The sequence below is a fragment of the Ovis canadensis genome, chromosome 3, assembly GCF_042477335.2.
Source record: "Ovis canadensis isolate MfBH-ARS-UI-01 breed Bighorn chromosome 3, ARS-UI_OviCan_v2, whole genome shotgun sequence".
Taxonomy (NCBI): domain Eukaryota; kingdom Metazoa; phylum Chordata; class Mammalia; order Artiodactyla; family Bovidae; genus Ovis; species Ovis canadensis.
In genome coordinates, this window is record NC_091247.1 from 11,555,219 (window position 1) to 11,570,364 (window position 15,146).

General features: G+C 54.8%; 1 protein-coding gene across 4 annotated transcripts in view; it reads right to left on the minus strand.

Moving 5' to 3' along the window:
- Positions 1 to 15,146, minus strand: part of NEK6 (NIMA related kinase 6) — an 84,240-nt gene that overhangs the window by 55,894 nt on the left and 13,200 nt on the right. Inside the window, exons 1-2 of one of the 4 annotated variants that reach the window (XM_069582512.1) lie at positions 9,125 to 9,249; positions 8,752 to 8,927 (exon numbers count right to left, since the gene is read on the minus strand). The exons of 2 other annotated variants lie outside the window; for them this stretch is intronic. In XM_069582512.1, the coding sequence (XP_069438613.1) occupies positions 8,752 to 8,801 (50 nt within the window). In that variant the 5' untranslated portion in view covers positions 8,802 to 8,927; positions 9,125 to 9,249. Of the gene's footprint in view, positions 1 to 8,751; positions 8,928 to 9,124; positions 9,250 to 15,146 lie in introns of those variants that run through there. One more of the 4 variants, XM_069582514.1, reaches the window with a different exon arrangement.

The following is a 15,146-nucleotide window of genomic DNA, read 5'->3' on the forward strand; positions in this document are numbered from 1 at the left end:
GGACCTTTTGTTAAACACCAGCATAGCCCAGGGAGAGGGTGACCCAGCAGGCCACTGTGAACACCAGGAAGGACACACGGACTTAAGAGTCAGGTGTGAATCCTGACTTCTTCACACTCCACTTGTGTGTGACCTTAGGTAAATGACTTTACTTTTTAAGCCTCAGCTTTCTTATCTGTAAAATGGGGACATACCTGCAATCCTAGGTTGTTGTGAGGATTACAGCACCTCACAGCAAGTTCTCTGGGTGATGCTTAGTATATAGCAGGTTCTTAATAAATGATACCTATTGTTCTTCATTGATTCAACACTTAACAAGCACCTACTCTATACCAGGCACTAAGGAACAGGGATACAGAAAAGCCCCACTGGATGACAATGATCAAATTCTTCACATCTGGACAGTTCCTGATTGTTCTGCAGATGGATTTTTACCCACACCATCTTATGAAGCCTCAGGACAACTTTGAGAGGTGGGCACAGCAGGATAGATGCCCATTTCTGAAATAGGGAAATAGGGGCTCAGGTCTGGATGTGACTTGCCTGAGGGCCCTGCCAGGGCCTATCAAAATAGGGCTCAGTCCCAATTCCACTCCAGGCCCATGAAGGCACCCATCTCTAAATTCCCAGGGTTCAGCCAGACTGGCCCCCTTATGGTGCCAGGAGAACCCAGGGCGAAGGGACTCCTGGTCTAGGATCCTGGGTTCTAGTCTTGGCTCCACTGCCTCCCTGCTCTGGGTCATTCCCTGCCTGGGCCCGTGGTTCCCCACTGGAAGGCTGAGAGGGCTGCACACAGGGTGCTGTTGGCCCTGATGGGTGAAGGTCTGCCTCCAGACTTCCTGGCCTGGCCGAATGTCCCTCTGGCCCCCACAGTCAGGGAGGACTCAGGCATACAAACATCTCCGGTGCCCCAGCCGGAGCCCAGACGAGCCAGGGCCTCTTAAGCAGGAGAGAAGAGAGCATGTGTGGGGTCTCCCGTCCACCTATTTGGGGCTTGCCACTCACCCTGTTGGCGGGGCTCACCCACCCGTTTCACAGATAAGGAGACTGAAGCTCAGAGAGGGGTGGCATTACCAGCCTGGGAACTAGGATTCATCCCCTGGGCTGGCAGCCTCCAGAGCTCGTGGCTGGGGTGCGCACCAAGCCCCTCGGTCCTGACGTCTGCAGATGGGACAGTCCTGGCCATCGGGCCTCAGCCCAGAGGGGTCGAGGAGCATTTCGCTGAAACAAGACAGCGAGAAAAGTACAGGCAACTCTGATGACTTAAATAACCTTTGAAACTAGGAGGTGGGCGGAAGTGGGCAGCATTTCTGGTGGGTTTCACCTCACTTCCTAGAAGGATGCGTCACCAGCTTTAGTTTAGTCAGCGCTCACCCGACCGTCAAGGCGGATCCGCGCTCTGGGTGGCACGTCTCAGCTCATTTGTCCCCAAAGCGATTACTGGCTGGCAGGTGGCGGCCGTCCAGTCAAGGTGGGGGCCGTCCAGTCAAGGCGGGGGGGTTAGGGGAGGGAACTCTTCTCATTTTACAGATGAGGAAACTGAGGCTCAGAAAGAGGGCAGGGGTTGGTGCAGAGACACAGAGCAGGTACCTAAGTTCAAATTCCTTTGCCAGAAGGCTAATTTTTCTCTTTGGGGAGATAGAAAAGGAAAGCTTCTGCAGCTTTCAAAAGAAAAAAAGGGAAGGAAAAAGAACTAGCAGCTGAATGGAATTGCAACAAGGCCCCTGGCCAGCCCGAAGAGGTTTCCGAAATTCTGTACAGTCTGAATTCTTGTGGGCTGAGGGGGTCACGCGATTTCCTCTGCAGAAGGCGAGTTGAAACAGTCTGACTGAGGGGGCAGAGGGAGGGGGGGAGTGTCCACGAGACAAGGAATCATGAGTTTCTGCCTGGCTGCTCAATGACTTGCTGGATGACCACAGACGAACCCTTTGCCCCTCTCAGGGCCTCAGTTTACTGATACTCATTGGAAAAGACTCTGATGCTGGCAAAGGTTGAAGGCAGAAGGAGAAGAGGACGACAGAGGATGAGATGGTTGCACAGCACCACCGATTCAATGGACATGAACTTGGGCAAACTCTGGGAGAGGTGAGGGACAGGGAGGCCTGGTGTGCTGCAGTCCATGGGGCCACGAAGATTTGGCCACGACTTGGTGACTGAACAACAACAGTTTACTGTGCACTGAGCCTTCTTCTAATGCACTTGAGTGAGGTTAACCTCCTGACCCCCTTATAGTACATAATTAGCTCCATTTTACACAAGGGGGAAACTGAGGCACAAAAAGGTCAGGTGTGCTGTCCAGCATACGTGGAAGAACTGGGGTATGAACTCAGGTAGTGTGGCTCTAACCACTGAGCCACAAAGCCCTCAGCCTGCAGGAGGCATATCACCAGAGTCCCTCCTGCCCTCAGGGGCTTTGCATCTGTGTCTTGGATACCAGAAGGCAGATTTCTAGAGACCCCGAGCCATCCTTCTTAACTTGCCTGCTGCTCTCAGCTGCTACCTTGTCCATGAACTCTGATTCCTTCGCTTTGCTCAGCAGCCTTTATAACCACACCCTGGGAGACCCCCAGGAAACTCCCAGGTCACAGCAGCCATTGACCCACCTCTCTGAGGCTCAGTGGGGGCCCAGAGTCCGAGTAGGCATAGATGACCCTGCTCTGATGTCCATTTTGGAGTTTTACACTCAGGTCAGCCTCTGGGACTGCAGGAGGGAGACTGCCATTCAGACATCCAAGAAAGACAGAGAAAAACATCTATTCACAGCCAGACAGAACCTGCTCTTTGGAAATGATGCTACTGACGCGACAAGCAGCCCAGCTGGGCAAGAGATTCCCGAATAAGCCTGACCTGGGAACATCCACGTGGAAGGCTCAAAGGCTTGGGTGGTCACCAAGCTTATAAAATCTGTCTGGATGCTCAACCGTGAAATTCCTGAGGGAATAAGGTTCTGACCCAAAACCTGGGCTTGTCTTCCAAAACAGAATTCTTCAGACAACGGACATTTTTTGGCTTCGACAAATAGACTGCTGATCTCTGTGTCACTCGGATCTCTCCAGGAAGACGGACTCATGATGAGAATGTGCTCCCACTCCAAGCCACGCGCTGTGTCACATGTTTGGGTCTGCCAGGTCATTCCCAGAGCGGGCATTACTATCTCCATTTTGCAGATGGGGAGACTGAGGCTCACAGAGGTGCCAATTCCCACAGCTGGGAAAGGTGGAGGTTGAAATCCTGTGGCTGCCTGGAACGTGGGGAGTTGGGGATGAACCCGGCGGAGCCTGCCGTCCACATCATGAAGGGGAGCTCCGGCCAGACAGGGACGCACAGGGGGCGTTCTGTGGGGCGGGTGCATATGGAGTCTCAGGCATGTTTAGAGGAAGCACACACGCTTCCCTCTAAAGAGTGGGAAGAACCCCTGTGGAGGGACAGGTGGGGAGGGCTGGAGCAACGACGGTCAGGACCATGCCTTCGAGGCTGCTGCAGTCTAGGCTTTTCCAAGACACTGGAATCCACTAAGCCGGAATGTTGCACAGAGAATCCGGAACATCTGCACCAAGAGCAGGCGGTCGTTCAACAAACACGCTCGCAGCCACCACCACGCCACTGCTCTATTCCTGGGAGCAGGAAAAATCCTGAATCCACTCATCTGAGGTCTCATGTCTCACCAGAGACCTAAGAATAACCCCCCAAAGAATCCACCAGCCCACTTTCTGTGCTTGAAAGCAGAAGGACAGGAAACTGAGGCTTGGAACAGAGAAGTAAGGGGCCCAAGGACCTTCAATCATTTGTTCATTCAACCAGCAGGTACTGGAACCAGTGCAACCTCAGTGGGGCTCTCCATTTAGAGAGAGAGAGGAGTCTCACAAGCCAATGCACCTACAAGCCAGTGTGACTGCTGCTTTGCACACCAAGAGTGTGGAAACACAAGGAAGTGTCTCGCAGTCTGCCCGAAGAATGGGGTGTTGTTTCTTCAGAAGAGGAAGCTGCTCTGAGCAGAGGAGCAGCGGGAGGGCGCTCCAGGCAGATGGCACAGCCTGTGCAAAGGCCTGGAAGCTGGATGGGCCCAGCATTAGGTGTGGGACAGAGGCCCTAACAACAGCTGTAGCCTCAGCTCTGCAAATGGGCAGGTAAGTGGGAAGAGCGACCCTGAGCACAGAGAGCCAATAAGGCATGCAAAGCCAGCACCAGAACTCGGGTCTCCAGGCTCCTCTTCCAGGCTCTTTTGCACACTCTGCCACCCTTGGTACCAAGTTGAGGTATGAGGTTTACTCAATGAGTTACCTGATGAATGAAAGCCTCCATCAAAGTTCAGCAGCATCAAGCCTCCGCCAGCTACATGTACGCTGACCTCCCCACCCCTGCCTTGGTCATCTCCGGTGACCATCACAGACAGGAGGAAGGAAATGCCTACAGAATCTCCCTCTCGAGAGACCCTTCTGGGGCCGTAATTCAGGAGGGCCACAGAGTGTACATTCTGGGCTCCGAGACATGCTCTCCTATTTGCTGAGTATTCACTGAGCACCGACTGTGTGCCAGGCTCTGTGCTAGGCACCAGAAAGATTCGCAAAAGGTGGTTACAAACTCTCATACAGCGTTCCCTAATTCAGAAACAGGCCCGGCTGGAAACTCTACTATCGCCCGGGAGAGGCCAAGAGAGATGCAGAGAGGCCCAGGATTTGCTTGCTCAAGATCACTTGGCCAGGAGGTGTCAGGCTGGGACGTGTCTCCGGAAACGACTGGTCACAGGGCTTTTGCCAAAAGAGATAAGAGTCCCCGGGGAAACAAAGGAGCCTGGGATCCCTCCTTCATGCCCTGCGGGCTGCCCTTTACCCACACAGCAGGCGGAGGCCAAACTGGCAGGCACCACCCAGAGTGGCAGGGCCCTGTCATACTGGGAGGGGCCCCTCTCCCTGCCGGGGGAGCCCGGCCACGGCTGGCGGCTCGTGCAAGAGGAGCGGCTCTTGGCTCTAAGCTACCTGGGCTGGTGCCACCGAAGGACTAAGTGCTTGTGGCCAGCGAGTCCAGGATGCAGAGCCCTGGGGTCAGCGAGCCCCTGCCCGGGTCCCCGCCTGGGTCCCTCAGTCTATACAGTGAGGGGTTATGACCTTCCTTCCTGGACTGGGGTCCTTGTGCACATCTGTCTCCTCCGTGAGAATGCTGGCGGGACCCCTGGGTACCCTGGTTAACCCAATGCAAATGGCCGCAGACAGTCCAGAGGACTATGACTCAGCTATGCCCACCCTCAGCCCTGTACCAGGTCAGACAGCATCCCTACAAAACTCACACAGGGTCTTTGAAGACGCAATCGAATTAAGATGAGGTCACACAGGATTAGGGTGGCCCTAAATCCAGTGGCTGGTATCTTTATAAGCAGAGGGAAACCTGAACTCAGAGACACACAGGGAAAAGGCCACGTGACGACAGAGTCAGAGATAGGAGGGGTGTGTGTATTCGCCAGGGAACACCAAGGACTGCTGGTGACCAGCAGAAGCTGGGAGCAAAGCACCCAACGGACTCACCCTCAGAGCCTCGATAAGGAACCAATGCTGCCAACACCTTGATTTTGGACCTCTGGGCTCCAGGACTGTGAGAGAATCAGTTTTTATTATTTCAGTCCACCCCACAGGCAGGGATTTGTCATGGCGGCTCAAGGAAACGAACACGCTCCCCGCCATCCCCCGCACCCCCCTCCAGCACAGCTGGCCTTCCATGTGCAGCTGAGGTTCCCTGGGTTCTCCAGGCATCGAAGACTGTTTCAGACTCAACTTCTGTTTCGGGTGCTTCAGAGGAAGTTAATTAGTGATGGGCTTCCCCTGTGGCTCAGCAGTAAAAAATCTGCCTCCAATGCAGGAGACGCAGGAGACATGGGTTCGATCCCTGGGTTGGGAAGATTCCTCTGGAGGAGGAAATGGCAAACCACTCCAGTATTCTTGCCTGGGAAATCCCATGCATGGAGGAGTCTGGTGGGCTACAGTCCAGGAGGTCATAAAGAGTCGGACACGACTGAGTGATTGAGCATGGGCCTAGGGCTTCCACAGGCCTGTAAAGATTCTCCCAAATTCTGAAGATGGACATAAGGTTGCCAGCGCTGTCTGACATCTAAAATACAATTTCTATCTGTCGTCAGCATCCTGCATAAAAGGACACTCGACACAAGAAAGTAGCTGAGGCCAGGCCTGTCCTTAAGTTTCTCACGTCACCAAGGATCAGTGAGACAGCCTCACAGACCCAGACCTGGCCTGGGTCTGGGGTTTGGGAACCAAATTCCAGCTGCTGTGCCCCTCCTGGGTGACTTTTTTTAATCCCCGCTGAGGAAAAGGGAGGCTGGCCTCCTCCACTCTCCTCTGAGTACAAAAAGGAGGTTTCTCCATCTCAGAAACTTGACAAGTATATTCCAGTTAACCTGTGGGTAATTCCAGTTAATCTCCTCTGAGGACTCGGTGATCTCCCAGCCAGAGGGTGGAGGCATTCCGGGCCAGTCAATGAGGGAGGATCAAGAGGGAAAGAAAATAAAAGAGGAAAAAGGAGGAGGGAGAAGGAGAGAGAAGCACTGACCCTTCTTGTGAAAAGAAAACCGAATTGTGAAATTATGCAACGAGCAGACATCACGGGCCGGATGACTCCAGCCTTCCTCAAAGACACCTCGTAAACCCGCGCCCAGCCTTGGAGGGAGAGGCCAGATGCCTGGCGCTGCAGGAAGGGGCTTTCGAAACATCTGGCCCCAGGGGGTGGCCCGATGACCCAATGGAGGCCAGTCACCCTGAGCTCTGTGACCGCTGCACCCACGACTACCGCGTGGTGACCGGTGAGGTGCCCAGAAGAACCGCTGGGGATCACAAGCTGTCTGAGTTCAAGGAATGTTTCTTTTCCAGTAACTCGAGAGTGCTAATCCCATCTTAGAGATGCCCCCAACGCTGGGGAAACTTTCTGCCCCACCGTGCTGGGGTGGCCTTGCCTGGACAGTCTCAGGAACCTTAGATGATAAGGCCAGACGTCCTCGCCTTTCCAGGGCTGGCGTCCATCTCTCCCTCCCTCCCCTTCTACACGCCCAGGCCAGGGGCAGGGTGGGCCCCAGCTCTCAGGAAGCCAGGAAACACACTCTTTTCTGGGCTAAATGCCCAGATTCCTTGAGCAGTCACAGGACATGCTTTTTCTGAGCCGATCCAAAGCCACAGGCGCAGTCTGAAAGTTTCTTTGGGCGGCATGAACCTGCGGGCACCAAGGCACACCTGGAATTCCAGGCTGAAGGCTGGTCAGCAAGAGAGGCCCCAGCTGGGCAGGGGGTCCACGCTGCCTCGGCGGGTGACCAAGGGCACAGAGTTGTGCTCTGTGGGCCAAGAAAACGAGGTTCCTTCATTCCGTCATCATTTGCCAGGCTTTTCTTGAGAGACTCACGGAGCCAAGGGCTGTCTGAGGAGCAAAGCAGAGAGCCTTGTCCCTCTAGAGGTGTGTGGTCAAGAGGTGGATCCAGACACAGCAGCAGACAGACACGGCCATTTCAGACTTAATAAGTGCTACGAGGGAAACACAGCTGAGGAGCGGGTTGGGGTGAAACAAATAAGGCTTCATGGGGTCGCTGGGACAATTAAATCAGATCGTGCAGCAAACTGCTTAGCAAATAATCGGTAGGGCAACCGAAGCCAGAAAGAGAAGGGCTGGAGCAGGTGGTCGAGACTGGTGTGGTTTGGGGGCCTTACTGCCCCATGTGTCCCAGGGGGCCCAGGGAGCCCCCGGTCGCCCTGCTTGACCTGAGTGGACTCCCTGCTCTTTCTGGGTGAGAAAGCCTCTGACATCATCACGCCCCAGGTTAGACCACTGAAAAAGTCGAGCCCTCTAAATCATCACGCCCCTGGTCGCCCACAAAAACCACCCGTTCTCCACCAGCAGGTCTGTTTCAGCAGGCAATTATCCTCCCTGAATCTAAAGCTGGGGTCCTTCACCTATCTGCTGGGAAATCTTGGCCAAGTTTCATAACCTCTCTGAGCTTCACTTTTCATGATGTGAAAACGGGGAGGGAACCCTCCTTAAAAAGCTCACTTGATGTGTTTAATGAGACCGTGGAGGCAAAGCGTTCAGGGTGTGCCTGGCACACAGGAGGCCCACCTGCCCCAGCTCCCGCCTTCCCTTTCGAGAACGCAGCTCAGGGAAAGGAAGAGGGAGGAGGGAGCGTGGACCTGGTCTGGGCAGCCGGGTCCAGCCCTTGGGGAGCTTGGCATCAAGAGGGAAAGGCTATGGGACTGCCCTGGTGGTCCGGTGGCTAAGACTCTGCACTCCCAGTGCAGGGGGCCTGGATTCGATCCCTGGTCAGGGAACTAGATCACATGTGCCACAGCTAAGACTCGGCACAGCCCAAATAAAGAATAAATAGATAGCTTTTAAAGAAAGAGGGAAAGGCTAAGAAGTAGAGGGGCTGGTGCTCTAACCAGAGTGGAGGGCCAGACACATTTCATGCAGCAGGCCGAGGCTTCTCTGCTGGGTGTCTTAGGCACGACCCTCACCTCTCTGAGTCTCAGTCTCCTCGGCTGAAAAATGGGTTCTGGTGACGATGAAATGAGACCCCACCCAGGTACACGAAGTCACCCAGAGAGTAACTAACGCGCCAGTCCACTCACCCTCATTCATCCACTCAAGACAAAAATATTTAGACTGTATCCCAAGTGAGTGCTGGGCCCTGTGAGGGACCAGGGTGGGAGGGGTGCAGCCCAGCCCCTTAGGACAGACTGATCTCCTCTGGAACCATCCTGGCGTTACCTGGCTCTGAGAGGGGGTGTGCAAGGGCTCCTGGGCCAAGCTAGGCTCATCCTCTGCGGAAACGATGCCTGGACAGCTCCAGGGAGCAGCCAGCTCACCCTCCGGGCACCACTGACCCTTCAACGCAGCCTCACACCAAACCTGACGCCGGCTCCTCGCTGCGTGCCATAGGTCACCTGCAAGCCAGGCCGATGGACGGTGGGTCAGGGCGACCTCGTACCCTGGCCCACTCCCCCCACAACCCTACAGCAACGTGCCACAGACAAACATTAAAGCTCAGAGCTGCTCATATGAACAGCTTCGCCTCTGACTCCTGCAGACCAATCAATCAATCAATAAGGAGAGAGTCGGAATTCGATGACAGTGACGATACCATGGGCTCCCAGGAAGCACATTAGAAAACCGGGTCTCTAGCAGATTAACGAGACTGCCTGGAAATCAGGGGGAATAAATGTATTCCCGAGTGGACGCACTCCCATTAACTCCAGCTTCTCATCCCTGGAAAGGAAAAAAAAAAAAATGCAGAAATCCGGATTTAGGGGAAATAACACATCCATGGCACTTTTTCTCCCCTTCCCAAAGCAGCTGCTGTGAGCTTTACATATTTTATCATTTATTCGCACGTTGTCCCCAGCAAGTTGATAGGCGTCGGCCTTGTTTTTCACAAGAAAACTGTGAAAGAGGCTGAGAGTGTGGAGGTGAGGGGGCCTCCCACCCTGACACCCAGCAGAGGGGCTGGGGCGGTGGGTGGGAGAGAGCCAAAGGTTCTTTTTGGGAGGAATTTCAGCAGCAGGCAGGTGAGAGGCTTTGGGAGAGCCCACACAGACAATCACACCAGCCTCCCAGTCTCCTGGCCTGAACACCCTCCGTAACACCAGACCATTTTCGACACACACCACCAGAAACACTGTCCTGACTATATCGCCCTCCTCTACCAACCTTCAAAGCTTCCAGATCAAGTCTTCATTCCAGAGCGTGGCATCCAAGGCCTCCTGGCCTCTGACCCTAATCCCAGCCGACACATTGACTCCACGGAGCCTCTTCCGTTTCCTGCCACCTGGAGGTTTCACACCTCCGGCCCCTGCATATCCTGTGTCCTCCATCTAGCTCTCCCAGCCCCAAACTGGTCAACCGCTATGGATCCCCAGGAGCTTCCAGGGGAGATGATCTGGGTTCAGATCCTTGCTGGGTGACTTTGGCTAAGTCACTTCACCTCTCTGAGCCTTGACTTCACTTACAAAAAGAAGCCATTTACAAGGTGAGGACTATAAGATGGCAGCACGTGTAAACCCCTGGTGGGTGCTCTGCTAGAAAGAAGCAGTAGCAGTAGGGGAGAAGTTGTTTTCCTCAAAAAGATAGCTGACAAATCTATGTAAATAATTCCACACCGTTAAGAGGAAAGAACTGGCGTTTGCAGAGGAGGCACCAGGCACGTGGCATGCAGCCTCCACCCAAGCCAGGCCTTTTCCTCCCAACATGCCACAGCCACACGCAGGCCCCCTGCTCACAGCGAAGCCATGAGGCGTCAAGAGCCCCTTCAGTCTCTGGCAGGAATTCACTACTGCTCCCTGATTCTCCTCCCTCACTGTCAAGTCTGACCCCTACGGGCCCTGGTCTCCCCCCATCCCCAGCCCCACCCCAAATCCAGGTATTGGGTCAAAGGGCCAAGAGCTCATCACCCCTTCTTCACTGAGGAGGACACTGAGACTGGACCCATGAAGAAGCACTCCCAAGATCTGGGAATCACTCCCAAGGCCCTGAAGCAGTTCAAGCCACAACAGAACATTCTTTCAAACCGGCATCCTTGGCTTTGTTGCCAAGACACAGGGGTCTCTGGGTAGGAGCTCAGAGTGCTGACACCAGGCCCCTCTTCACCTCTGCTCCAGGCTGCCTACCTCTCCCCCACTCGCCCAGGCCAGCCCCCATCCCCTCCCTGCAGCACCTTCCCAGATGGGCTTCAAGGAGCCAGTCCCCCACTCAAGACCCTTCCAAACACCCATCGCCCACAGGATCAAACTCTGGGTCATCACAGAACCACAGGGTCGTTACCCACAGGATCAAACCCTTCTTCAAGGAATCACCTGTAGCAGGCCCACAGGGTGTAGGAGTCACAAAATTTCACCCCACAGGACAGGTTCCATCCCTCCAGCCAACCCATCTGCCCCCAACAGAGGCCTGGATTCTAGACACAGTCTCCAAGTCTCAGCTGTCTCCGTGGTAGCAGGGTTTGAGGAGCAAACTAAGGGTGTACCACTTCTTTCCACTTCTCTGTCACCCAGACCTTCGCTGGGCCGGGCCCTGGGTTGGGTACTGGGACCACAGAGGAAAGGGGACTTTCAGCTCTGGAGAGGCTTCGAGTCAAGGGACTAACCAGTCAGTGGGCCTGAAGGGGATAGGGGACATGCCTAGGAGGGAAGCACAGTGGGGCCTGGGGCTGAAAGCGAAACCCTAAGCAGCATTCTGAGGTCAGAGGAGCCTCCAGAAGGTGGTGAAGTTTGAGAAGCAAAAAGCAAGGCATTACAGGCCAAAAGAGCCTTGAGTTCAGCACAGCAGAGGGAGGGGGCCTGGCAAGCGGGAGGCGGCAGGGAGGGTGGGCAACTGGCATGGACAGTTCTGAACACCAATCCGCTCTGGACTCCGTGACTGTTACCTCCTCAGCCACCCCTCATCACAGTCCCATGAGGGACTTCATTTCACAAAGATGAAGACAGGTTCAGCATCACTGTGTAACAGCAAAGTTCCCCGAGATGCTGGCTCGGCCGTGTGGAATTGGGGTGTTGGGGGGTGAAGCAGAGGCATCTGGGCTTGGAGTCCTCACTCTGCTACTTCGTTGCCTTTCGGAGGGGTGCTGCTGTTCTCCAGAGGGCGGCCCCGGAAAACGAATGAACCCAGGGCCACCACATATGAAATAATCTGAAGCAAGTTGCTGGACTCTCTGAGCTCCTTCTGTTGCATCTGTATATGGAGCCAGTAACACCCACTTCTCATGACAGGCCCAAAGCAGCCGGTGCAGGGTCAGGCATATGCAAGGACCCTCCAAATGCTGGGTCTCCCTCCTTCCCCTTCCTCTGAACTCAAGGTGTGAGTTCAGGCTGACCAGCCCTTTCCTTATGTGTTGGGGACAGGGGCCACCCAGCTTGCCCACTTTCCTCCAGGTGGTGTCCCAGTGAAGCCTGTTGCCCCTTTCCACCTCGGCCCGGGCTCTCAGGACCCAAGGAACCATCCATCTGTGCAGAAGATTGGTTTTTTCCTCTCTATCTCTTTTTTTTTCTTTCCTTTCCCCTCTAAGCAAAAACTGCTTGGCGGCTGCTCCTGCCTCTGTCCCCAAGGCAGTTCCAAAGGGCCCATCTTGTCCTGCAGAAGTGATGGCGGTAATTCCGTTAATGGGAGGCAAGACGGATGGTACCCGGTGCCCAAAGTGTACGAAGCGAGCTGGAATCGGCCGCCCCCGGGGGGGAGGAAAGTGTTGCCGGAACACACCCTCCTTTGGGGCCTTATTAGGTCTTGAAAGAGCTGCCGCGCTCGCTAAAACCTGCTTTTGCCAGCAGAAGCCTCATTTTACAAATATACAACAACACAAAAACCCGTAAATGGGAAGAAAACCCTGAAGATTACACTCCCCTGCTGCAAGCGAGGCAGCGAGCTGCCACTCAGAGCTGAAGTCTTTAGCCTCATCGACTCTGGGTTTAAATAAATGAGCCTGAACACCAGCTCAACCATTTTGTGAACACGGAACACGGTTCCTTTGCTGTTTAAGGACTGCTTGCCTTTGGTGGGATGGAACAGCTTTGGGAACATTTTCTTTTAAAAGGCTTGATGTCCCAGATACCATAAAGCCCTATGGCCCTCGCATCAGTCCCCAGGGGAATTCTCACCCATAGGCCGTCATAACCACCGTCAATCTCTCCTGGCTTCTCCTGCCCTGAGAATCAGTGGCATCTCAAATGCAACTTCACTGTGGATGGGGTGTCCATTTCCACAATGAGCCAAACGGCTCACTCTCTCCCTAGTTTGGGATCACACTGCTGAATTACCCTGGGGGCTTTGTAAGTGCATACCAAGCACTTTAGTTGTGTCCGACCCTATGGACCACAGCTCACCAGGCCCCTCTGTCCATGGGATTCTCCAGGCAAGAAGACTGGAGTGGGTTGCCATGCCCTCCTCCAGGGGATCTCCCCGACCCAGGAATGCAACTGACATCTTTTATATCTCCTGCATTGGCAGGAAGGTTCTTTACCACTGGCACCACCTGGGAAGCCCAGGGGGGCTCTAGTTTGTCCAAATGCAAAATATGTATGTAGGTCAAAGCTGGGATGGACATAGCCAAGGTGAACGAGGGGCACAGCAAGTGACCTTGCAGTCTGGCTGCCTGGGGCTGAGTGACCTCGACAAGCCATGAACCTCTCTGGGCCCCAGCTTGCTCATCCCTAACACAAGGCTCACCCGCCACCCACCTCAAGCCTGGGAGCCAGGAGTCAGTGCAAACCCAGCTCCCTGCCAGTCCACTTAGAGCACTGATGGTCTTTCTAGTCTCAGCACCGCTCAGACACACAGTAGGCCATTCCTAGTAGACCTGAGTGGTTTAGGGTGTGTGCTCTGTGAGTCAAAGGCCTGGGTTCAAATCCTGGCTCAGGCACAGACCTACTGTGAAGCCCTTAGGCAAACGACTCAGTCTCCCTCTCCTCGTCTGTAAAATGGGACCAAAAGAACCTGCATCACGGGATCACCAAGGGGAGTCAGTGCGATAATACCTGGTCAGGGCCTTCCCAGGATAGCCCCAGGGACCGGTAGCCCTGAGAGGGAGCCGGTGAGAGTCCTGAGGGAGCCTGAGAAACGCTCCTACCTCCCAACTGGGAAAACCACATTCTCAAAGACACCTGAAGTAAAGCGACCCCAAGAGGCTGACCCAGGCCCCCTGGGAGAGCAGGGACCTTGAACAACAGGTAGCGTGTTACATCTCCAGCAACTGCCTTCTCTGGGAGACTTCGGGCACCATCACTCCACCAGGCAGCCCGGGGACACTGAGCCCCCAAGCCCACGGCCCCCGGTCATCGGTCTCCAACCCCTGCTTCCCCCATTTCTTGTTTTCTGGTTGTTCTCCCCACAGAAGTGCCAGCTCCGTCCTGTCTCTTGATGGTTATACATCTTAGGTCAGTGTCCAGATCTGTGGAATTGATGAATAACCAAGCAAAGCAAGAAAGCGATGAACTCCCTGGGGAGGGTGGCTCTGGGCTGAGGGACTTCTAACGTGTCCCAACATGGAGAGGTGCTCCCAAGGGTCACAGGTGCCACCAAGATGCAGTCCTCACCCCAGTGTCATGAATTACCAATACAAAAACAGCCACCAACTGCTGAATGCCCGTTTTGTATGTGGGGTCACAAAAACCCCTCAGAGACAGGAACTAAAATTACCCCTTGATTTGCAGTGAGAAAACCGAGGCCCCAGTGGGAAGCGACAAGCCAAGGAGACACGGTGAGCAAGAGGCAGAGGTGTGACTTGCATCCGAGTGTGTCTAACCCACCTTCTCCCGCCTTCTTCTCCTATCCTAAGAGTAGCCCCAGGGCTGGCTGGATCCTGGAGGAGAAGAGATGGAGCTGCAGCTTCCGGACGGCTCCCTGCCAAGAAGGGTGACTTCCCAGAGGCAGGAGCCTGCAGACAGCAGCCGCTGGGGTCCAGCTCCCTGCCCGTCCCATGCACACACAGCGGTGGGGGCAGTGTCCCAGCCAGGCAGGGACCCAGTCACCCAGCCGTGCCCAGGACTGTGTGCAGAGCAGTGGTCTGAGGGGTCATCTGGGCTTGGGTTCAAATCTATTTTCAAACCAAGTGGCTTACAGCTTTGTACTGATGGATTCGTTCTCTGAATCTTTCAGTTATCCTCATCAGGAAAATGGGGGGAGGCTACAACTGTTACAAAGGTTAACTAAGGCATCACAGATAAAGCACTTGGTCAGATCACTGGTCCACAGTAGGTACTGAGTACTAAGCATTAGTTAACTTTCCCGAGCCTCCCTCATTCACGTTTTTGGGAGTGGCCAGCAGACGTCCTGAAGCTGCGCCCTGCCACCCCCCACCACACCCTCCACCCCGATTCCAGGGCCGGGAACAGCGTGGGTGGCCAGTGGCCTCTAGTGCCCAGCCCCCTCTGATCTCCGGGGCACACCACCTGCTTGGCGTTGTTCCCGAGGAAGCAGGTCAGCAACCTTATCATTTGATTTCTGACCCTTGTCACTCAGGAAGTTGGAGGGGATGGGTCTGTCAATGCAGGAACATCCGGCAACGACAGAAGGGATTACAGCAGGGAGGGGGGCATTTCCGAGGGGGCCCATGATCACGAAGTGTCCTTCTCGAGAGGCCCAGGGTGAGGAGGGAGGCCAGCAGGCCACGGGAGGGGCCA